Source organism: Eutrigla gurnardus (assembly GCF_963514095.1).
Source record: "Eutrigla gurnardus genome assembly, chromosome: 1".
Taxonomy (NCBI): Eukaryota; Metazoa; Chordata; class Actinopteri; order Perciformes; family Triglidae; genus Eutrigla; species Eutrigla gurnardus.
Window position 1 is genome coordinate 10,303,819 of NC_139915.1, and position 17,738 is coordinate 10,321,556.

A 17,738-nucleotide genomic window follows, 5' to 3' on the forward strand; every position below is an offset into this window, starting at 1 on the left:
TGAAGCTAGGTACACTTTTACTTTTAGTATCTTTTTTCGTTTTTTTTTTTTAAGGCAAACTTACTTAGCGGGAGATAAACATGAAAAACAACATCTTATGTCATGTTTGGTTTAAAGTATGCTCATTTAATCTAATTATAACCATGCACTGCATTCAGCAGCAGCAGCAGTTAACTCTTCCATCACATGAGTGGCTCATTTGGCAGCGTCCCATTAAGAAGGAGTTCAGTGAAATGACATCCGTCTGCATGCACAGTGCATCCTCCCATTACATGTGCTGCCAAAGCTGCTGCACTCTCTGAGCCAAAGGACTTCATGCTTTAGGGAAGTTTTAATTATATTACTTGAGTGAATATATTTTATTTTTTAATGATATTTCCAGTTAACCAGCAGATAGTAGCCTAAAGCAAGTACACACCATCTGTGAGTTTCTCCTCGCTAGCTGTTACCATGTGGGATGTAACCTGACTGAGGAAGCTAATTGAAGAGTTTTAATGAAACCATTTCCATTCATTCTTCATTTTCAAACATTTCTTCTATTAATTAGTTGTTCACTTTAAACACAAAGTTTACACACAGCCCACATTTTTCACATTCCAAAGTGCCTGTTGTTGAACTTGCTAGCTAGCTAACACTCCGTGGCACATTTCACATGGTATGTATTAGGAAAACCTAATAGATTTATCTGATCATGTCTGCTTATTATATGGTAAAAGGTTAGCTTCTGTCTGCGTATGAAATGGTATACAGCCTGAACAGATAACCCCTGTAATTTACATTTTATTTCTGTTATTATTTAATCCGCATGGAAAGTATCAACCTTTACTCCTTGAAATTTGCAGCACTAATCTCAGCGGCACATCGGTTGCAATCGTCTGTGACATCACATGGCTGGCTAACAAGCTCTCTTCTGCTGCCAATTTTAATGAACCACACTATTAGAAAGAAAGAATAAGACATGTGCCGTCCTTTACGCCGTCCCATTAGACACGACTGCCTACGCATGATACCGCAAACACGCGGAGTCCATGTTTCTTCATCATCAAGGGATATGCAGCCAAAGGGAACTGAGGCCACATGCAAGGCAACTGTGGAATAAAGCGCAACATATGATGTTAGTTATTCTTTAATCTCCGCGTGATCATGCCTCCAGGTCCATCCACTTCCTCCCGATGACCTATATTCCTGACTTTGTTATTCAGCAGATCAGGCTTTCAGTGGTTAAACATACGTGTCACACATAATGATCTTAATGTAACATCTATAATGGGTCGGGGACCTTTTCCTTTTCCTGTGAAATGGCCTGTGTCTTTGGGGCTGATTGCATGTGTCAAATGGGCATTGTCTTGCTTTTTTTCTCTCCCTCTCTCCAGCCATTCATCTGCATCGAGTCAGCCAGTGTGAGCGTTCTCTGAAACTCTAGTCAGCAATTTCACCTAATTACAATGCTACGCTTCAATCATGTTTCGCCGTCCATGAAGATTGCGATCCAGAGGAGCCAAACACATCTGCACACATCTGCACACATCTGCGCATCAAAGAAACTGAACAAAAACAACTAATGTGTGATTGCATTTGCAAGCCGCACAATATTTCTTATGCCTCGCTTCTTTTTGATTAGGAAACATTTGAGCTAATGCCAGAACATTTCACTGTAAAATCCCCAAAGACGATCAGCATTTGTCCTTAATTAGCTCCCCTTCTGTAATTACATATATTTAAATCTCTGATCAGCTTGTTCTGAATGGGAAAGCTGTGCAGCGGTGCCGTCTTGACATCTGCGCTCAAGGCAGCTGCAAGGACATAGTGGTGCAATAGCAAGCTAAAGACACCTTTTTCTTCTTCTTTTTTTTCTCACAACATATTTGCTCAAGTCATGGATAAACCTGTGAGTAAATAATGTATTATGTATGAGTGTGTATGCTGGTCTTACGTTGCGTGTGCTGATCCATTAATTTGGGATGAGGTTAGCAACGTAATGAATCATCGATGTGGTCTGATGTGTCAGACCTAATGTTTAAGATACAGCTGTGTTGTTTTACATCTGGATGGAAGAAGGCTTTTATTTCTATGGAGAACCTGATGTGACACCATCCTCTTTAATATATTAGCGCTTCTGTCGGCATTGTCAGCCCAGGCTTGCATGCAATGTGTTGTTCTCTGCTCCCCTTTCATCATGTGCCTTGTTTGTCAAAAGGCTGACAGACAAAAGATATCAGCACATGGGTAGAACCCAAAAGTTCTTTGGAGAAAATGCAGAAACGTTTCAGCAGCAGTAAAACAACTGTTTGCAATATTGATTTGGTAAGTTGATTTAACAGATGCATCGGATATGCCCTGGGAATGTTCCTAACGTTCTACTTGCCCCTCTCCACCTGCAGCCAATGGTCATTTTTTGTGCTCCACTTGCTTCTAGTGAGCATATAGTAAGGCTTGATAAAGTGTGTTTGAATGGATTTCTCATCATCTGATTGTGTTTTTGAAAAAGATTTTTCCAAATTAAATATTTGACTACAACCATAATGTTCTTCTATTGTAGTTGTCATTATATGAGGAGGGAATCTTTCACATATCTATATTTTTATATTGATTGCTTTTCATTTCACATCTTCATACAATTGACTTGTTGAATTCATCTTTGTAAATGTATTTCCACAGCAACACAGCCGTCCCTTTTCCATCGTGTCCACCCGTTACGTGTCCATTTTTGTTGGCACTAGTCTTACAAGTTTAACTCAGCCTGACAGCGTCTGAGCACGCCTGTGATCTCACAAGCGTACAATGTATTGACAGCTTGGTTTCAAATTCCATCTCGGGCGCAAAGCAACCAACTAGATCGGTACAGATATGGTCTAGTGAGCCAAAATCCCATCTAGATTTGGGAGGCGATTATTCCCCAAGTTCACCAAGGTAGGCATTTAGTGTTTGTAGTGTTCTCTTGGAAAGGGGCCCGAAATGTACAAACACAGTGGAGGAAAAATGTGCAGGAAAGTTTTGTGTGTGTGCATGTAGAATATTTTTACCTTGTATTATTTTGGCATTACTACTATCTATACTCTGCCGTCTATTTTGGGATTGGTATTTTGGAGAGCAGTCAAAAAAAGACGAGTGAGAAAAGGGAGAGAAGGAATAACGTGTGCAAAAAGACATCATAAACATGCAGCTCACACTCTTGCCTGCTGCTCACAAAGCCCTTTTTTATGTTGGTTGATGTAACAGCAGCATCACCTTTTTTCAAAGTGCTGAAAGTAGCTGAATATGTCAAATTATGTGTTTATACAAAAACAAGACTGAAAGATGAACAGAGGGTTGCGCAACCTATGAAATCTAAAAGCACCAGGATTTCCTTTTAGCTGTCATTTGCACTTAACGGTTCTGCCTTTTATTGATTTTTCTGTTGTTTTTTTTTTCTTTTTCTAGCAAACCTTTAGTAGCCAACCGTGCTGTTCTCCCTACTTTGACAACTCAAGTCAATTTATTGCATCAACGGAAACTTCCAATGGAAATTGACTTACATTGGAGTTGCAGGGCTTCCTGTTGGAGCGAACAAATGTCTTTTATCTAAAGTTATCCATCATTATGACAATAAAACCATACTCTTGGGCCAAACTTTTACTTTGAGCCTGATTCAAACACTGCAAGTTCAGATCCTGGGAAACAAAGTCTGCACGGCTGAAATGAGGTGTTTTCTTTGACATTTGCCTACAAGCTGATGCACGTTGAAAACTAGCCCCAGGTCAACCTTAAATTCCCCTCACTCCTCAATGTCTCCCTCCAAAAACAAAATCTATCACTTTAATGATGAGAGCTCAACTGTAAGCAAAACCGATATGACGCAAACAGGGAGATCATTGCCTGAGAAGATAAATGGCGGAGATTTATATCAAGAAAACAAAATACAATAATGGCAAAGAGCAGTTAATTGAATATCACCACTGTGCTGCACTTACCACGAGTGCTGTGCCCTGCACGATATTGTTTTCTCTGCAGGCATGTGTTAAACTGATCACAGCTTGGAATGAGGATTATCACACAGTGTTGGGAGTGGAAACAGTGTGTGACAGTCGAGGAATGCTGTCGCATTGCTGAAAGATTACAGCGTTGGTCATTTAGGAGAGGAACAAAAGAGCCTTAAATAATCACCGAATGGGAAGCAACTTCCGCATTTTTATAGCTTTTTTTTTTTGTTCTTTCAGAGAGTTTGGTCCCGGTCGCCGTGAGGCTGGTGCATTGCTCTGGGGATAATGGGTCGGCGTTGAACTGTTGATGGTGCACCTCATTACTGTAGCTCGGTGCCTCTCTAAGGACTGATTAAGGATTAAGCACGTTTGAGAGTACCAACACGTACATACTGCATCCTCCTTGTTTCATTAGCCATGCAGAGCTCCTTCATCTATAGCTAACTGTATATGCATGCAGAGCACCAGCTGGGTTGTCGGGGCCTGCATCGTACAGTAGAATCCATCAAAAAAGTCCCACACTCTGAGTCTATTCTGCACCAAACCACCACTCGTGCAAAAACATACATTTTTCTCTTTCTCTAATGTTAATAGGTACAAAACTCAAATCTTTCATTTCACTGCTGGACCGATTTTTTTTGTCCTTTTCCTAAACCTCTGATAATAATGTCAGATGCTCTCAGATGTAAAGCAGCAGAGGAAAGATAATACAGCATGTTTGCTGAAAATATGGCACCTCTAAAATTCCAAACTATTTGTACGTATCAGCAACGAGACAGTTTATTATTTTTCAAAGAATTTGCACGATAGCTACCTTTTTTAAGCAACCACTCTGCCGCGGATGCTGCTGCCCAGGATAACAAACATTGAAGTAGGAAAAACACATTATGAATCCTATTCTATCCTAGAATCCCTGCCACTGTGACCTGCCGTTCTCTTTATACTGAGGACAAACTGTGGATCCTGAGGGACCATTGTTGACAGTTTTGTGCCTCTCACTTTTCCTTTTTTCCTCACTTTTCCTTTTTTCCACACTTTTCTTTTTTCATTGTAAGGCGTATGGATTGTGTGTGTTCGCTTTGCTGTACTTACAGTGTAACATTGTATAAACATGTATTTTTAGTGGTAGGATTGACTTAGTAAGTGTGTGTTTACATTCATGTTGGACAAAATAATGACTCATGTATGCAAACATATGTTTTGTGTTGCACTTCAAGATTAGAGATGGTAACTGATTGATGTTAAGAGGATGTTATGAAGTCCTATTTCCTGGGATTTGAATGACCTGTGTGTTTACATTGTTCTCTACAGTAGAATTACAGAAAAACATTTACAATGCATCATTTTGAAGTAGCAGCTTTGTCAGTGAATTGAGTATTTGTGTAGAAACTTCGTACTTCTGGATTTAGACATTTTATCACATGCATCCTAGCAGGTTTGGTCAAGCTTGGTGGGGGAGTTGGGTGGGTATCATCTGTGAGGATTCTCAGTGCAAGTCATTGCATGAGTCAGATTCTCTGTTTGAGTCACGTGGGTTCGGGTCCTGGACTTGTGCACGGGTGACCTCAACCCATCCTGGTGTGTGGAGTAGTGTTTGTCTCAACTAAAGATTCTTCTTCTGTCTAATCTCACACCTACTTCAGGATCTTTTTCTGTCATTGTAATTCGTGGCCTTTTACTCACTTACACTCTTGACACACTTGAATAATCATCCTAAAGGAGTAACTCTTCCATTTTAATGAGAGCGTTTTAAAATGAGTGAGGTTATTTACTGGTTGAGAGAAGTATTGTTTCATACGTTCTATCTAAATAATGTCTACTGTGCTCTGGTGAACTCTCCCATGTTTGAATTATTTAATAGCCTCCCTCAGATCCAACGCTTTTGTTTCTGAATCACACAGACAGTTCTTTGCTCAAGTTTACACTCTGGTATAACCGTACACACCTTTTGTGGACTGTTGGAAATTCCTCTACGGGACTAATCACTACGGTTTTCTCTGTGTGAATCCACTCAACTTGTCAAGACTTCTCAAGGACATTTCAGAGGGATTTTGAAACACTTAAATCGTCTTGGCTGAATCGTGTCTCCAAACACACAAAATAGGTATTCAGCCTGAAACATTTCACACTGTTTCTTTCACATGTCTCGAATTGTTTAATCGAAAACACTTAATGTTAAAAGTTGAGAGTTTAAGGCTCTGTATAGCATGGCGTTGTCAAGATAACCCACTAAGCGTTTATCAGGAATGATTTATCGGAAGAACGAGTATTTCACGCTCATCCCTATTGGTACCTGGCCATGCAGATAATATAGGATTTTATACGATGAGGTTCTGCTGCTATGCCGGTAACATGGATAACATTTTGCTATTATTGTGCACAGCATTGAAAAGAATGACATATAAAACAAATCAGCAGCTGCCTTTTCAGAAACACTGTCCTGGTTAGTGGAGATAATGCACAGAGCTTGCAATGCGTACCTTTAATTGGAAACCACCGCTTCTATTGAAGTAAGCTAGGGGAGTTCTGTGCTGAGTATTTGGGGCTTGTTTTCAAAAAGAGTTGCTGTCGAGATTTTTTTAAATTGTTTTGGGGTGGCAGCTGATGTCTCAATGGTGGAGATCCCACAACCTTAGCAAATAATATTAACAATAAATAAACATTTTGTTGAATTCTGAGTCACCACTCAGCTGCTGCTATGCAGGCAGAGAGCAAGGTAGGTTTAATTGTGTTTTTGGCAAGATTGTATGAAATGTCCTAAGGTGCATTCACACCCAACACAAAGCGAATTTCCGCTTGGGCAAGACTTGTGCAAGTTTGACTGAAGGATCATTTGTGTTAATTGCATCATTCATCAGTTCACTGTGAATAGCAAGCCACACATCTGCTGGTTCACTACAGCGGAATGAACCCAAAACAAACAATTTTGTTACGATTCAATTCCAATCAACTGTTGATGCAGAATGAACTGCATAATAATGACAATTTGTAAAAAAATCCAAAGTCATGGTTTGTTAGGTCTGATGCAAAACGACAATTAAACATCTTTTAAAATGCTTGTTTTTTTAATGGAGTTTGGATCGATGGGAGGTAGGCTAAAGGTGTGTACACACCGGAAGAACTGCCCGACTCGCGTCTGTAAATTCGGCGTCGGCTACTTAATATGGCCGACTCGAACAACGACATGGGCGGTTCACACCTACGGAATTACAGCCGACGCCATACGTTCCGCACTTGCGTGAGATGTAATGTCTCCAAAACAACAGGCGGCGCTAATCTGTATTGTGGGCCAAAAAACACGAAAACCGGAAGTAGTCCTCTCTAGACCACCTTCTTCGATTCCACTGGTTATCTGGTATGTTTACCATCGTCACTTCCGGGCTTCACTGATTCGCTAGTCAAGCTGCTAGCCTCCACCAATCAGAATGGTAAAAGAATGACCGACTCGAATGGCGGATTACACATTTGAATCGGCTGAAATGAACGCCGACGTGGGCCGATTCGAGCGACCACACCAAGTAGACTCATGTCACGGACGCCGACTCTCTCAAAGACGCCGATTTTCGGTCTGGTGTGAGCCCGCCTTAACACTGTAGCTGCTTCATCGACACTTAAAATAAGGTCATCTAGACATGAATACAGCAGCGACCTTGTTGTATGTACCACAGGCAGTCTCTGATTTATGCACATTTATACATATAGTTTCATTCAGTCTGTACAAATGTGAGTTACTATCGTAAAGCTCTGGATGACCACAGACTGCTACAATATTTTTGTCTCCACTTCTGATTCTTTGTATGCAAAAGCGCCGCACGAAAAATTTGGTGTGGACACACCTTTATATGACCACTGTGGGCTGATGCATACAAAACCACTTGTGTTTGAGTTTGAATGAAAATGTATTTTTTAACAATGCTCTGCAGCCCATTGCCGTCTCGGCAGGGGGTCAGCCAATTGTGGGCTGCATTCAATTCAATCAATACAGCGGTGGTTGTTGCAGGCACACCTGGCGGAGATCTGCACCCTACTGAGCTGGCACCATTCTAGTTCTACAAGGGAGCACTCGAGGCACATGCTGGGATGAGAAATTCAAATATTTCGGCTTAAAGCTGCAATAATCAATATTTTTTTCATTAGCGGTGTATGGAATAAGTGTAAGGCTCCCTCGGAGTGATGCACCCAACTGCAGTTCCCCTCAGCTCTACATTGCATAGAGTTTTCAGCTCAGTGTTTTTGTTTTTATTTTACTCTCTATTTGTAACTCTTTATGTTCACTGTCATCAGCATTGTTTTCAGCCACAGCAGACATTTTTTCAGCGACAACAAAAAGCTCTGATAAACCCGCTACACGACCTGCTTAGCATCAAACAGCAGGCAGACACAGTTTAGCAACTAGCTGGTGAACATTTAGCAGCTAAAGAGCCACATGTCCCCCTCAGGACTAATATAGAGATGAAAGGAGTGTGTAAATTGCGTTCTTCAGGTGGCCAGAAACACGCCTCTAAATGTTAATGTCTCTCAGTGCCTGGTTGATGTATATAGAAACCGAAATACGACGTCTGAATGCGCCGCCGTCCATTTGATATGTGTGACACTGACGTGCTGTACATGAGCTCCGTTGCTGTGGCTGCGGTGCTTTGGAGTGTGATTGAAAGAAAATCCTGCATTGCTACATCAACGTTTCTGTCTCTCTTTCACACAATAGCAGGGCACCGTCAAATATCGCCCTCCCCCATGTGTTGGGGGTCTGTCGCTCTTTGATAGTGTCGCTGAGTCCCAAAATCACAGGAGAGTTTTGATCAAAGGCTTAGCCTTTCAAAAAAAGCAAATAAAAAAAAAAGCAAATCCGGTGGCAGTGATGTGTGTAAAAAAACCCTGACACTGTGTCTCTGTCTCCCTCAGGTGAGCACCTGCGTGTCTGTCCTCAGGGATACACCTGCTGCACGTCGGAGATGGAGGACAAACTCAACCAGCAGAGCAAACTGGAGTTCGAGAACTTGGTGGAGGAGAGCAGCCACAATATGAGGACGACGTTCGTCTCGAGGCATAAAAAGTTTGACGGTAAGCTGGAGGTGCGTCCGTCTGATACACCATTCCTGTTTTAGTAAATGATAGTAATATAAGCGCCAAACTCGTAATAGAGGCTGCTAATGCCGAGATGAATAATTACTGGCTGTTTTTAATGAGGTACTCCACCTGCCTGTCTGCTTCCCATACATTTTGGCCCTCTTTTTCTTCTTCAGTACAGCCTTTTTTTCAGGGGGAGTTGTCTTTCTCTTGGCTCATACTAGCAGCTGCCTCATGAGACCTGATCATAAGTCAGTCTGACTAGTTATCATATCTGTGGTGCTCAGTGCGTTTATGCTTTGTGCTACTTGTCCCAAAGGAGCCGGTGGGAATTTACTCACAAACAGGACGACAAGACGGCACTAATGTGGCTTTGTGGTGAATAAATGTTATTACCATTCCGTATGCCCTCATGCAAAGTTGGCTGTGAAATTAGCGTCATGGTGCTCAGCCTTAGATCAAGGTGCCACGGCGTCTTCATGTCACTACTGCCTTCTCCTCATAATGAATCCGTTGCTTGATTAAAAATTCTGTTTGTGATGTAAAACAAAGGTTTAGTGGTGTGATGGACCGTGATGGATCTGTCACCCCCCGCACACGGTTCGGTACGCATGGCAACCACAGATTCATTCGTTTTTATAAACAGTTTAACCATCATAGTGTGGAGGAGAGCTATGTTACGTTGGCAGCACCGGAACCGACAGCTAACGAATGCTAATGTAAGCTAATTATGATGTATACATGCAGGATTCGATAGAAGGAGCATTGGGCGAAGTTAAATTATTACGTTATTATGATGTGTTCCTATGTAATCTTGTAAAGTAGTAGGAGGTGTTAGCGAGAAACTTAAATAAATAGAGTTGTTTGAAGGAGATGTATCAAAAGAAATACCAGAGGTAATTATGAAGTGTTTAACTTCATAACACTAGCTTTAAAATGTATCATTTAAACATGTCTACCATGAATTGTTATTGTGGATCCTCATGTGACACGTTAGTACGTCAAGTTAACTCTTTTCCTAATTCTAGGTGGTCTCTGTGAATTTGCATTGTTCATTGCTGCATTGTTTGACTAATTCGAGTGGGATCCTTTTTATTTTCTCTTGCTGATCTGAACCCACAACTCAAAACCCTAACAGGATCTGAACCGTGATTTGTGTGATCCGTCTCACCCCTAGTTCGTATCTACTTCAATGAATAGCATCAAAGCGTGAAGTCTTGATAAACAAAACCTTTTCCTTGACAGTGAATACCAAATTTGTCCTACATGCTGTTTAAAAAAAGATCAGTGAATTGCAGCCGTGACCCTGTGCAACAAAAAAATCGATGAGCCTTTTCTGTATCTCAGACGTCTGCGATTCTGCTCCTGTAATATCTACGTGCAGATGGGAGAGGGAATGCAGGGCCTTAAATATGAAAAAGGAGACTTGAATAAATGTTGAATTAGGACATTTTTGTTGGTCTAAAATCCACTAATTTCATAATCTTTATGTCATTCCAAGTGTGATACAAACGTAAAATTGTACTGGCAGCAGAACAGATTCACCTGGCCAGGAACAGTTTCTCTCAGTTTTGTCATTGCTGGGTGGGAAAAATATCCATCTGTCAAGTTGGCAGTCAACTGAGGACAATACCTGCAATTCTCCTGGAGTCATAGTCAGTTGCCATTATTTTAATTGGCAATATTGGTTCATCAGTAGGATATTTAAAAATAGGCTGAAGGGTTGATAAGAGATGTTTTTTAACCCTCCTGTTACCTTCACATTTTTTAACATCTGTTCTCCTTTGGGTCAATTTGACCCCAGCTATTTAAACCTTCATGAAATAATAATTATCCTAATTGTTACCCAGGTTTATGCTTCAGGTGCTTCATGTTTCTTTGTTGACAAAACCCATTAAATAAAACATAATCCCTCACCCCCACCCCTTTATACATCCACAATATTTCCATTTTTTTATTTGGAGATGTTAAACATTTGAATTGGGTCGAATTCACCTTGAGGGTAACAGGAGGGTAAATGCGTGAATTGAGAAATGACCAGTATTTAAATCCGAAACAATGTTATTCCTATTCATTTTCATGAAGAGGTGGAGTGAACTACATATGTCGGATGTTGACTAGTTATTTAAAACGGCTCCTATTGCCCCCTGAATGAAAGAGGAGACATGCAGATGGTCTCACCGTTTGTTATGCAAGCAAGGTCACTACAGATTTGCCGGGCCAATCCTACGGATGGTTACTGGCTGAAGATCAAATTCTGATCTTTCTTTACTTCAACGCTGCTCTCCTTCCCTGTACTGCTTGACAAGGATGTCCTACACATGCAAGTGAGCATATAGATGTGAGAGATTAGAGACACTGAGGTTGGCCAAATGCTATCAGATCTTTCTTCATCCCCAGCAAAGAGCAGTGCAGAAAAAAACTTTTCACCAATTAAAGTGACACATTTCTTTAAAGTAACAAAAACATTACTGGTGGTCACTAATTAATTCCGTGAAAATGGGAAGAAGCTCCGCTCTGTATCGCCACTGATTCACCGTGAATGTTTCCGTAGTTCCCACAACTCCAACGGGCCGATGTGTCTTCTCTCTTGCTGATCATGTCACGACAATTTCAGTCACATTCTGCAATTAAACTTTCATTCACATCATATCATTAATTTAAGCTTTTAAACTTAATATTTTAGAACCAGGCCCTCCAGCATTTGGATCAAGAAGCTCATGAAAAAAACAAGGTGCATCAGATTAAGTAGGCTACAACTGTTCAGTGTGTCAGATATACATACATATATACAATGTATACATGTACATTGGATTGGACTTTGTATCAACACGCGCTCAATGTTAAAGGACTCGTATTGGGATTGGGGCCAAAAAAACTTGTTGGGGACATCCCTAATGTAACGCTAATAAACCATCTGTATAAGTAGAACAATTCTTTACTGTTGTGCAACCTTGAACACATTTGACGTCGAGGGAATATATTTCTTTAAAGGTTATGCTTCGCAATCGCCTCATTAAGCCACAGTTTCAAAACATTTTTAAAACACATCTTTTTTTCCCCTTTTTCACAGAGCAGTGACTTTAGCGTGGGGTGCACTGTAGAACATCCAACAGAAAATGGGCATCTTTTCATTTCTGAAATATGTGAGGGAGGTTGGTTTTTAGATTTAATTTATGAGCTTTAGAGCCCGATATTGATCACATGAAATAAACATAGAAATGTACAAGAAACAACAACAAGAAGCAACAAATGTGGTGCATGGGAATCAAAGAACCAATCATTCCAACATGGAAAAGGCTCGGCTCTGTAAATAAAAAACTTTTAATTGGTAGACATAGGTTATGTAAGCGTTACCGGATTGTTTGAAATGTGCAGTAAAAGCTGCTGTATATCTACATTAATAGCACCTTTCAAAGACGACGCCTCTAGAACAATGCCCATATATCTGTGCAGGTATATAGTGACACTGGTGACACAAATCACTCGTGCAATTCCATCTGCTACACATGCCCCTGTTGCCAGGCCACTCAACATCACATCCCTTCTCCTCGCGTTAAGCTCCCTCCACCTCGTGGGGTTTGAATCATCCCTCATCAATTTTACATGCCCTCATTTCTGTCCCCAGTTATTTATAGGGTCCTATTATGAAAACCTTAACTTACTTTTTGATTACCGACTGCTTCCCCCTGGAGGCCTGTGGGTTTTGATGCATTATTGAGCAATCCCGAAGCCATAAATGACTGTTGCACACTAGAATTAAGGTTTGGTATATTCTGAATGTACAATCATCTGGCCGAGTCCCCCTCCACATCCCAGTGTGCTTTATATTTCCCAGAGAGACTTTGAGTCCATTCGTATTCTAGTCCAATTGATGGACAGTGTGGAGAAAGAAACTCGTAACCAACTTTTCAGTGTTGCAAGTCGACTTTTCTTTGGCTTATTATTATGGTAACAACTCCAAGAAGGTTTGTTTTATTGGTCTCTGAAAGCCTTGGTGTGCTGTCTGCCGGGTGCCCTGAGGTAACCTGAATTAAGGAGAAGAAATTAGATAAATATTTACAATATTTATGTCCCTGAGAGACGAAGGAAAAGACGGAGAAACACTGGATGTGTATGTGTGTTGCATTACATCTGCTGAAGATTAATTGCAGTGGATGAAACCCGATAAAAGATGCCTCGTGCTCAGTCAATTGATTTGAGATCGAAGCCGTTGCGTAGCCGTAATTTTTTTTTTCTTTTTTTTTTTACCTCTCGGTCTCGTAGTACACATTTAAAATGGTACTATTTATTGAACACAGTATTTTAGACATGGTTTAATAGAAAATGAAATCAGTCTCATCAGTCTCAAACACTGGTATGTGTGCAGGAGCTTTGCATCTGTTTCCTACATGAATCCAATGGTTACTTTTTATTCTGCCATACATATTCATACCCTGCTGTGATCAGGGGGGGAAAAGCAGCTCGCGAAATTGGTGGCGTAGGGACTCCTCTACTATTGTAAGTAGCCAACTAGTGTAAGGTAACAAGATACTGTGAGGTACTTTTCCCATTCTCCTCCCCCGTTTTCTTGCCATTAGCCGCCACTGGAAATCGTATTCCATTCCAGCACAGCACATCGATTCACCCAGCCTCAATTTGACCTAATTGTAAAGTGCAAAATTGCTTAATATCCAGAAGAGATCAGATGAATAAAACCTCAACTTAATTTCCTTCACAAATGACATTTTAAAACCTTAATCACTTTGTCCCTTTGCTTTGCATGAAGCGGCAATATTTCAACTTACATAGAGGGATATAATAAAATATCCCATTGTTTTATGGCTGCGTTTTACATCAGTGGAAGAGTCTTGTTCAGCATTCTATACATCCCTGCAATTCTGCAGGATATTTTGTGTCTCCCAGTACGTCTGTGGGAGTTTAAGAGGTTAATAGGAAGAACTGGAGAGAAGTTTGACTTATTTATATCTCCAGTGTTGCCCTCTGTTTGTTCTTGTTTTATGGTAGATGCTCATTAGGTTCAGTTTGGTTGATGTTTTTCTGTGGCGACCCCGGCGAGAGATTAGTGTGTGTGGTTGGTTGACTAAAGTCTGGGTTGAGCAGCAGCCTTGGATGACTGAGCGCTTTGATCCTGCCCCAGTAGAGCTCCTCTGCTCAACATGGAGAGCCGCAGTGGCCCTCATTCACGTCAACGATCCCTTATTCACACCCGACTTAAACCAAGACCGACTCCAAACACAACACCCCATCGGCTCGAAGCTGCAGTCTCTTCAAATTCACAAGCTCCTAGTGGACTGTGTAAGCCGGCAAACACACAAGGAGGAAAAGTCTATCCCAGTTATTTCATTTCACAGATTAATTCTTTATCCGTAACATTTTTCATGTTCAAGGTGAGATGGGGACTGTTGCCTTTTTTAGGTTTCAGAGGAAGATAAGATAATAATAATATAGATAATGCATCTTTGGTCAGATAGAGACAAGCAGACAAAGCCTCATGAGCTCAACATGAAACGTTATCTGAATACTTTTTACGTTAATTGTTGAGTGCATTGAAGTTGTTTGTGCACCGCAGAATACTGAATTAATGATTAAAGCACCAAGCACATTTTTTACGCATGAAAGAGCAGTAAATGGGACCTCAAATATTTGGCTTTTCATCGTAATAACATTGGTGGTGAATCTGTGGCATCTTTTAAACAAAGACAAAAAAACAAAGCTTTGACTTCAAGTGACACTTCAAAATTGGCCTCCTTCAAAAACAACAGAGGGAAAGATGCTGTAACTTATTATCCCAACACTAATGTCCCATGAACTAATGAACAATCATTAAAAAAAAATTAATCCATTTTCTCCTCATAAAACAAAAATGAGAATTTCGCACTTTATTTTACGCAGTTGGTGAGTCTTCAAACGCTTTTAATCTTTCATATCCAATCAAACAAATGTTCAGCTTGCTTCGTCAGCACTGCTGGTTTGGTGCACTGGATGAGGCAATATTTCCATGTTTACTTTAAGCCAAGGGCCCTTCAAATGAGGATTAATGAAGCTCTAAAATTAGCCAATGACCTTCTATTAAATTGAATTTGGTCTGCATTATAATCAAATAATGGTGTAAATCTTTTAATAATGAGGTCTAAAAATGCCTTAAATAAGGTTTTTGCAAAAGATGAATACACATGATAGTGGGTCCATTTAAAGCCGAGATCTTCAACAGGGGGAACGTGACCGCTAGGGGGTCTGAAGAGTTAGAGATGAGGCAGAGTATTATGTTATCTAGATAATCTGAAAAATCCAAATAAATATTGCAGCGTAAAGCCTTCAAACCGGTTAATTTATCAATATATTCAATGGGTTGCTTTAGTGTCAGACTGTAAGGAAGCATATGTTTCACCTATTCACCACTGTGCTACCGTTCTGCATAGTTGTGACACTATAGTGATGGACTGTCCTCTTGTTTATAGCATCACACACAAAGTGTGGGACTCCTAAAGAAAGCCTTCACTCTGCTTCAGAGAGAGACACTTTGTTACCTTAGTGCTTAGTTCAAGTTGTGTGACTTTCAACAGCAACATTGATTTAATACCAGATGTAGTACTTCAATGTTTATACTTCAATGAATGTTCATGCATCCATTATTGTTTGTTTTTTTTGAACAATGTTTTTATTTTATTTTGCATCATTCATTACAGTGCAGGTAAGGTACAAGTGGGCATAGTTATCCAATGAATGACACTGTAATATCCCCCCCCCCCCCCCCGCCCACACACACATACACACTCGTTCTCTCTCTTATACTCACTCATAGCTTAAGATTTATAAAAAAAAGTAGATACAAAATACAAATCGATGGTACCTTAGCAAAAATAAAATAGAATAGAAAGATAAAAATAAGAATAAATACAGATATCAACAAAATAACAAAATTAACCTGAATTCTCCAACTGTAGAAGCTCTGCTATATCTTGCTTTTTAATAAAGTCGCTGAATGGTTTCCAAATTCCTTCATACACACACAATCTATTTTTTTTAAATATATGTTATTCTTTCCATTGACATACACTGTGCCATACATTTGATCCAAGATCCTACTGTAGGCACCACAGTTTTCTTCCAATTCAGAGCTATCAGACGCTTTGCCTGTAGAACAGCAAAATTAATAAATGTGTATTCTCTATCTCTCAGGTTTTCTGGGTACAAATGTAACAGAATCATAATAGGATCAAGTGAAACATTAACCGACAGAATAGCCATAATTTTATCCCCATTATTGTTATTTACTCGACATTCATTGAAGTACTTACCAAGTACTAAAAAAATAAAATAAAAAACATCCACAATTCCTAGCTGAGATCAAGTGGTTACATCAAAACAGGATCTCAAAGATCCTCATTATGCTACACTTGCCCCAGTTCAGCTCGGAAGTTACTGTAGAATTATAATTAGCCATTTTGTCACCAAAAAGCATCATAATGTTTTGAAAAGAAAATAAATAAGTTGTTCCCTTTGAAATGTTGACGCATCATGCTTTGGATCCTCTCTTTAACGCCGTGTTTCTGTTTTGCTTCTGCAAACTTGAATGATGGCTTGAACACATTTAATTACGCCGTGCACAAACTCCACCACTGCAGACTGAGTACTTCAGTTTGTGGACTGATTTGTAATTCCTATTATCCTTTGTGCATAATATAATAGCCAACATTATTAATGTATAATATGCATAAATTGAATAAAGGGGTTACAGTTGATACACAGTGCAAGATTCTGATGCGACTTGGCCCCATTTAGACATTCCATATAAAGTGTGGCTGCTATGGCCTGCTGGACTTATTTGGCAGAGGTAAACCTGCTATAAATACATACTGCGGGGGCCTCGGCACTTATTAGCCAACGATGTAGAGAGTATATTGGTATGTTGTCATACTCATTACATTTTAAACATAAACAAGACCAATAAGCCATATTTGCTGATCAAGTGACAGAGCTCAGTTTGATGTGAGGATTTCACTGCAAAAAGGAAAGACAACGGTCATTAAATCAATCGTCCTCTTGGGAATGTCAGTTCACTTTCACGACAGTCTTGCTTTTCCATCAAACAATGCTCTTTGTGCAAAGTGAACTTCTTGATGTGAGAATGATCCCGGAGGAGAAGCTAATGGAGGGGTCAAAAAATGTCCTGAATATTGTGGACGTTTCAGAATCTGACTGGTCGTCCTAGATGAACTGTTTGGTTTTGGTTTGGGCATCACTTAAGTAATTTATGACACTCAAAGGTTGTATCGGCGATTCTGGTTGCCCTCACTTCCGTTGCGAGATCCAAAACAAACAGAGCCAGCTAGCCCCTCCCTCCCGTGTTTTGAAAATGATCATGGACGCGCATTTTCATGAACGTGCCACTCACCCCTTGTCTGTGATTGGTTGGAACACTGTTTATTTTGCTTTTGAGGTGTTGGTAGTACCATTTGTTTTTGTGTGCAATCTCAGAGCCTAGGCTGCCTAGAGAGACACATTTTTTTGACAGCCTGCGTATGGGGCGGGCAGCTAGCGGATCGTGAGGTAAAAACAGATGAATGTGATCATTTATGTTTCGGCCCAGAATCGCTGATACAACCTTCAAGTCAAATTACTCTTATTCATATAGCCCCAAATCATGGCATATGGCATGCAACACATATTTTTATTTATTTATATTTTTTGTCCTTTATTTATGCAACA

The 17,738-nt window shown here is 40.2% G+C and overlaps 1 protein-coding gene across 2 annotated transcripts in view; it reads left to right on the top strand.

The window, feature by feature from the left end:
• Positions 1 to 17,738, top strand: part of LOC311011829 (glypican-6-like) — a 125,127-nt gene that overhangs the window by 22,608 nt on the left and 84,781 nt on the right. For both annotated transcript variants that reach the window (XM_084006975.1, XM_084006976.1), the window contains exon 2: positions 8,862 to 9,020. In XM_084006975.1, the coding sequence (XP_083863101.1) occupies positions 8,862 to 9,020 (159 nt within the window). The remainder of the gene's footprint in view (positions 1 to 8,861; positions 9,021 to 17,738) is intronic.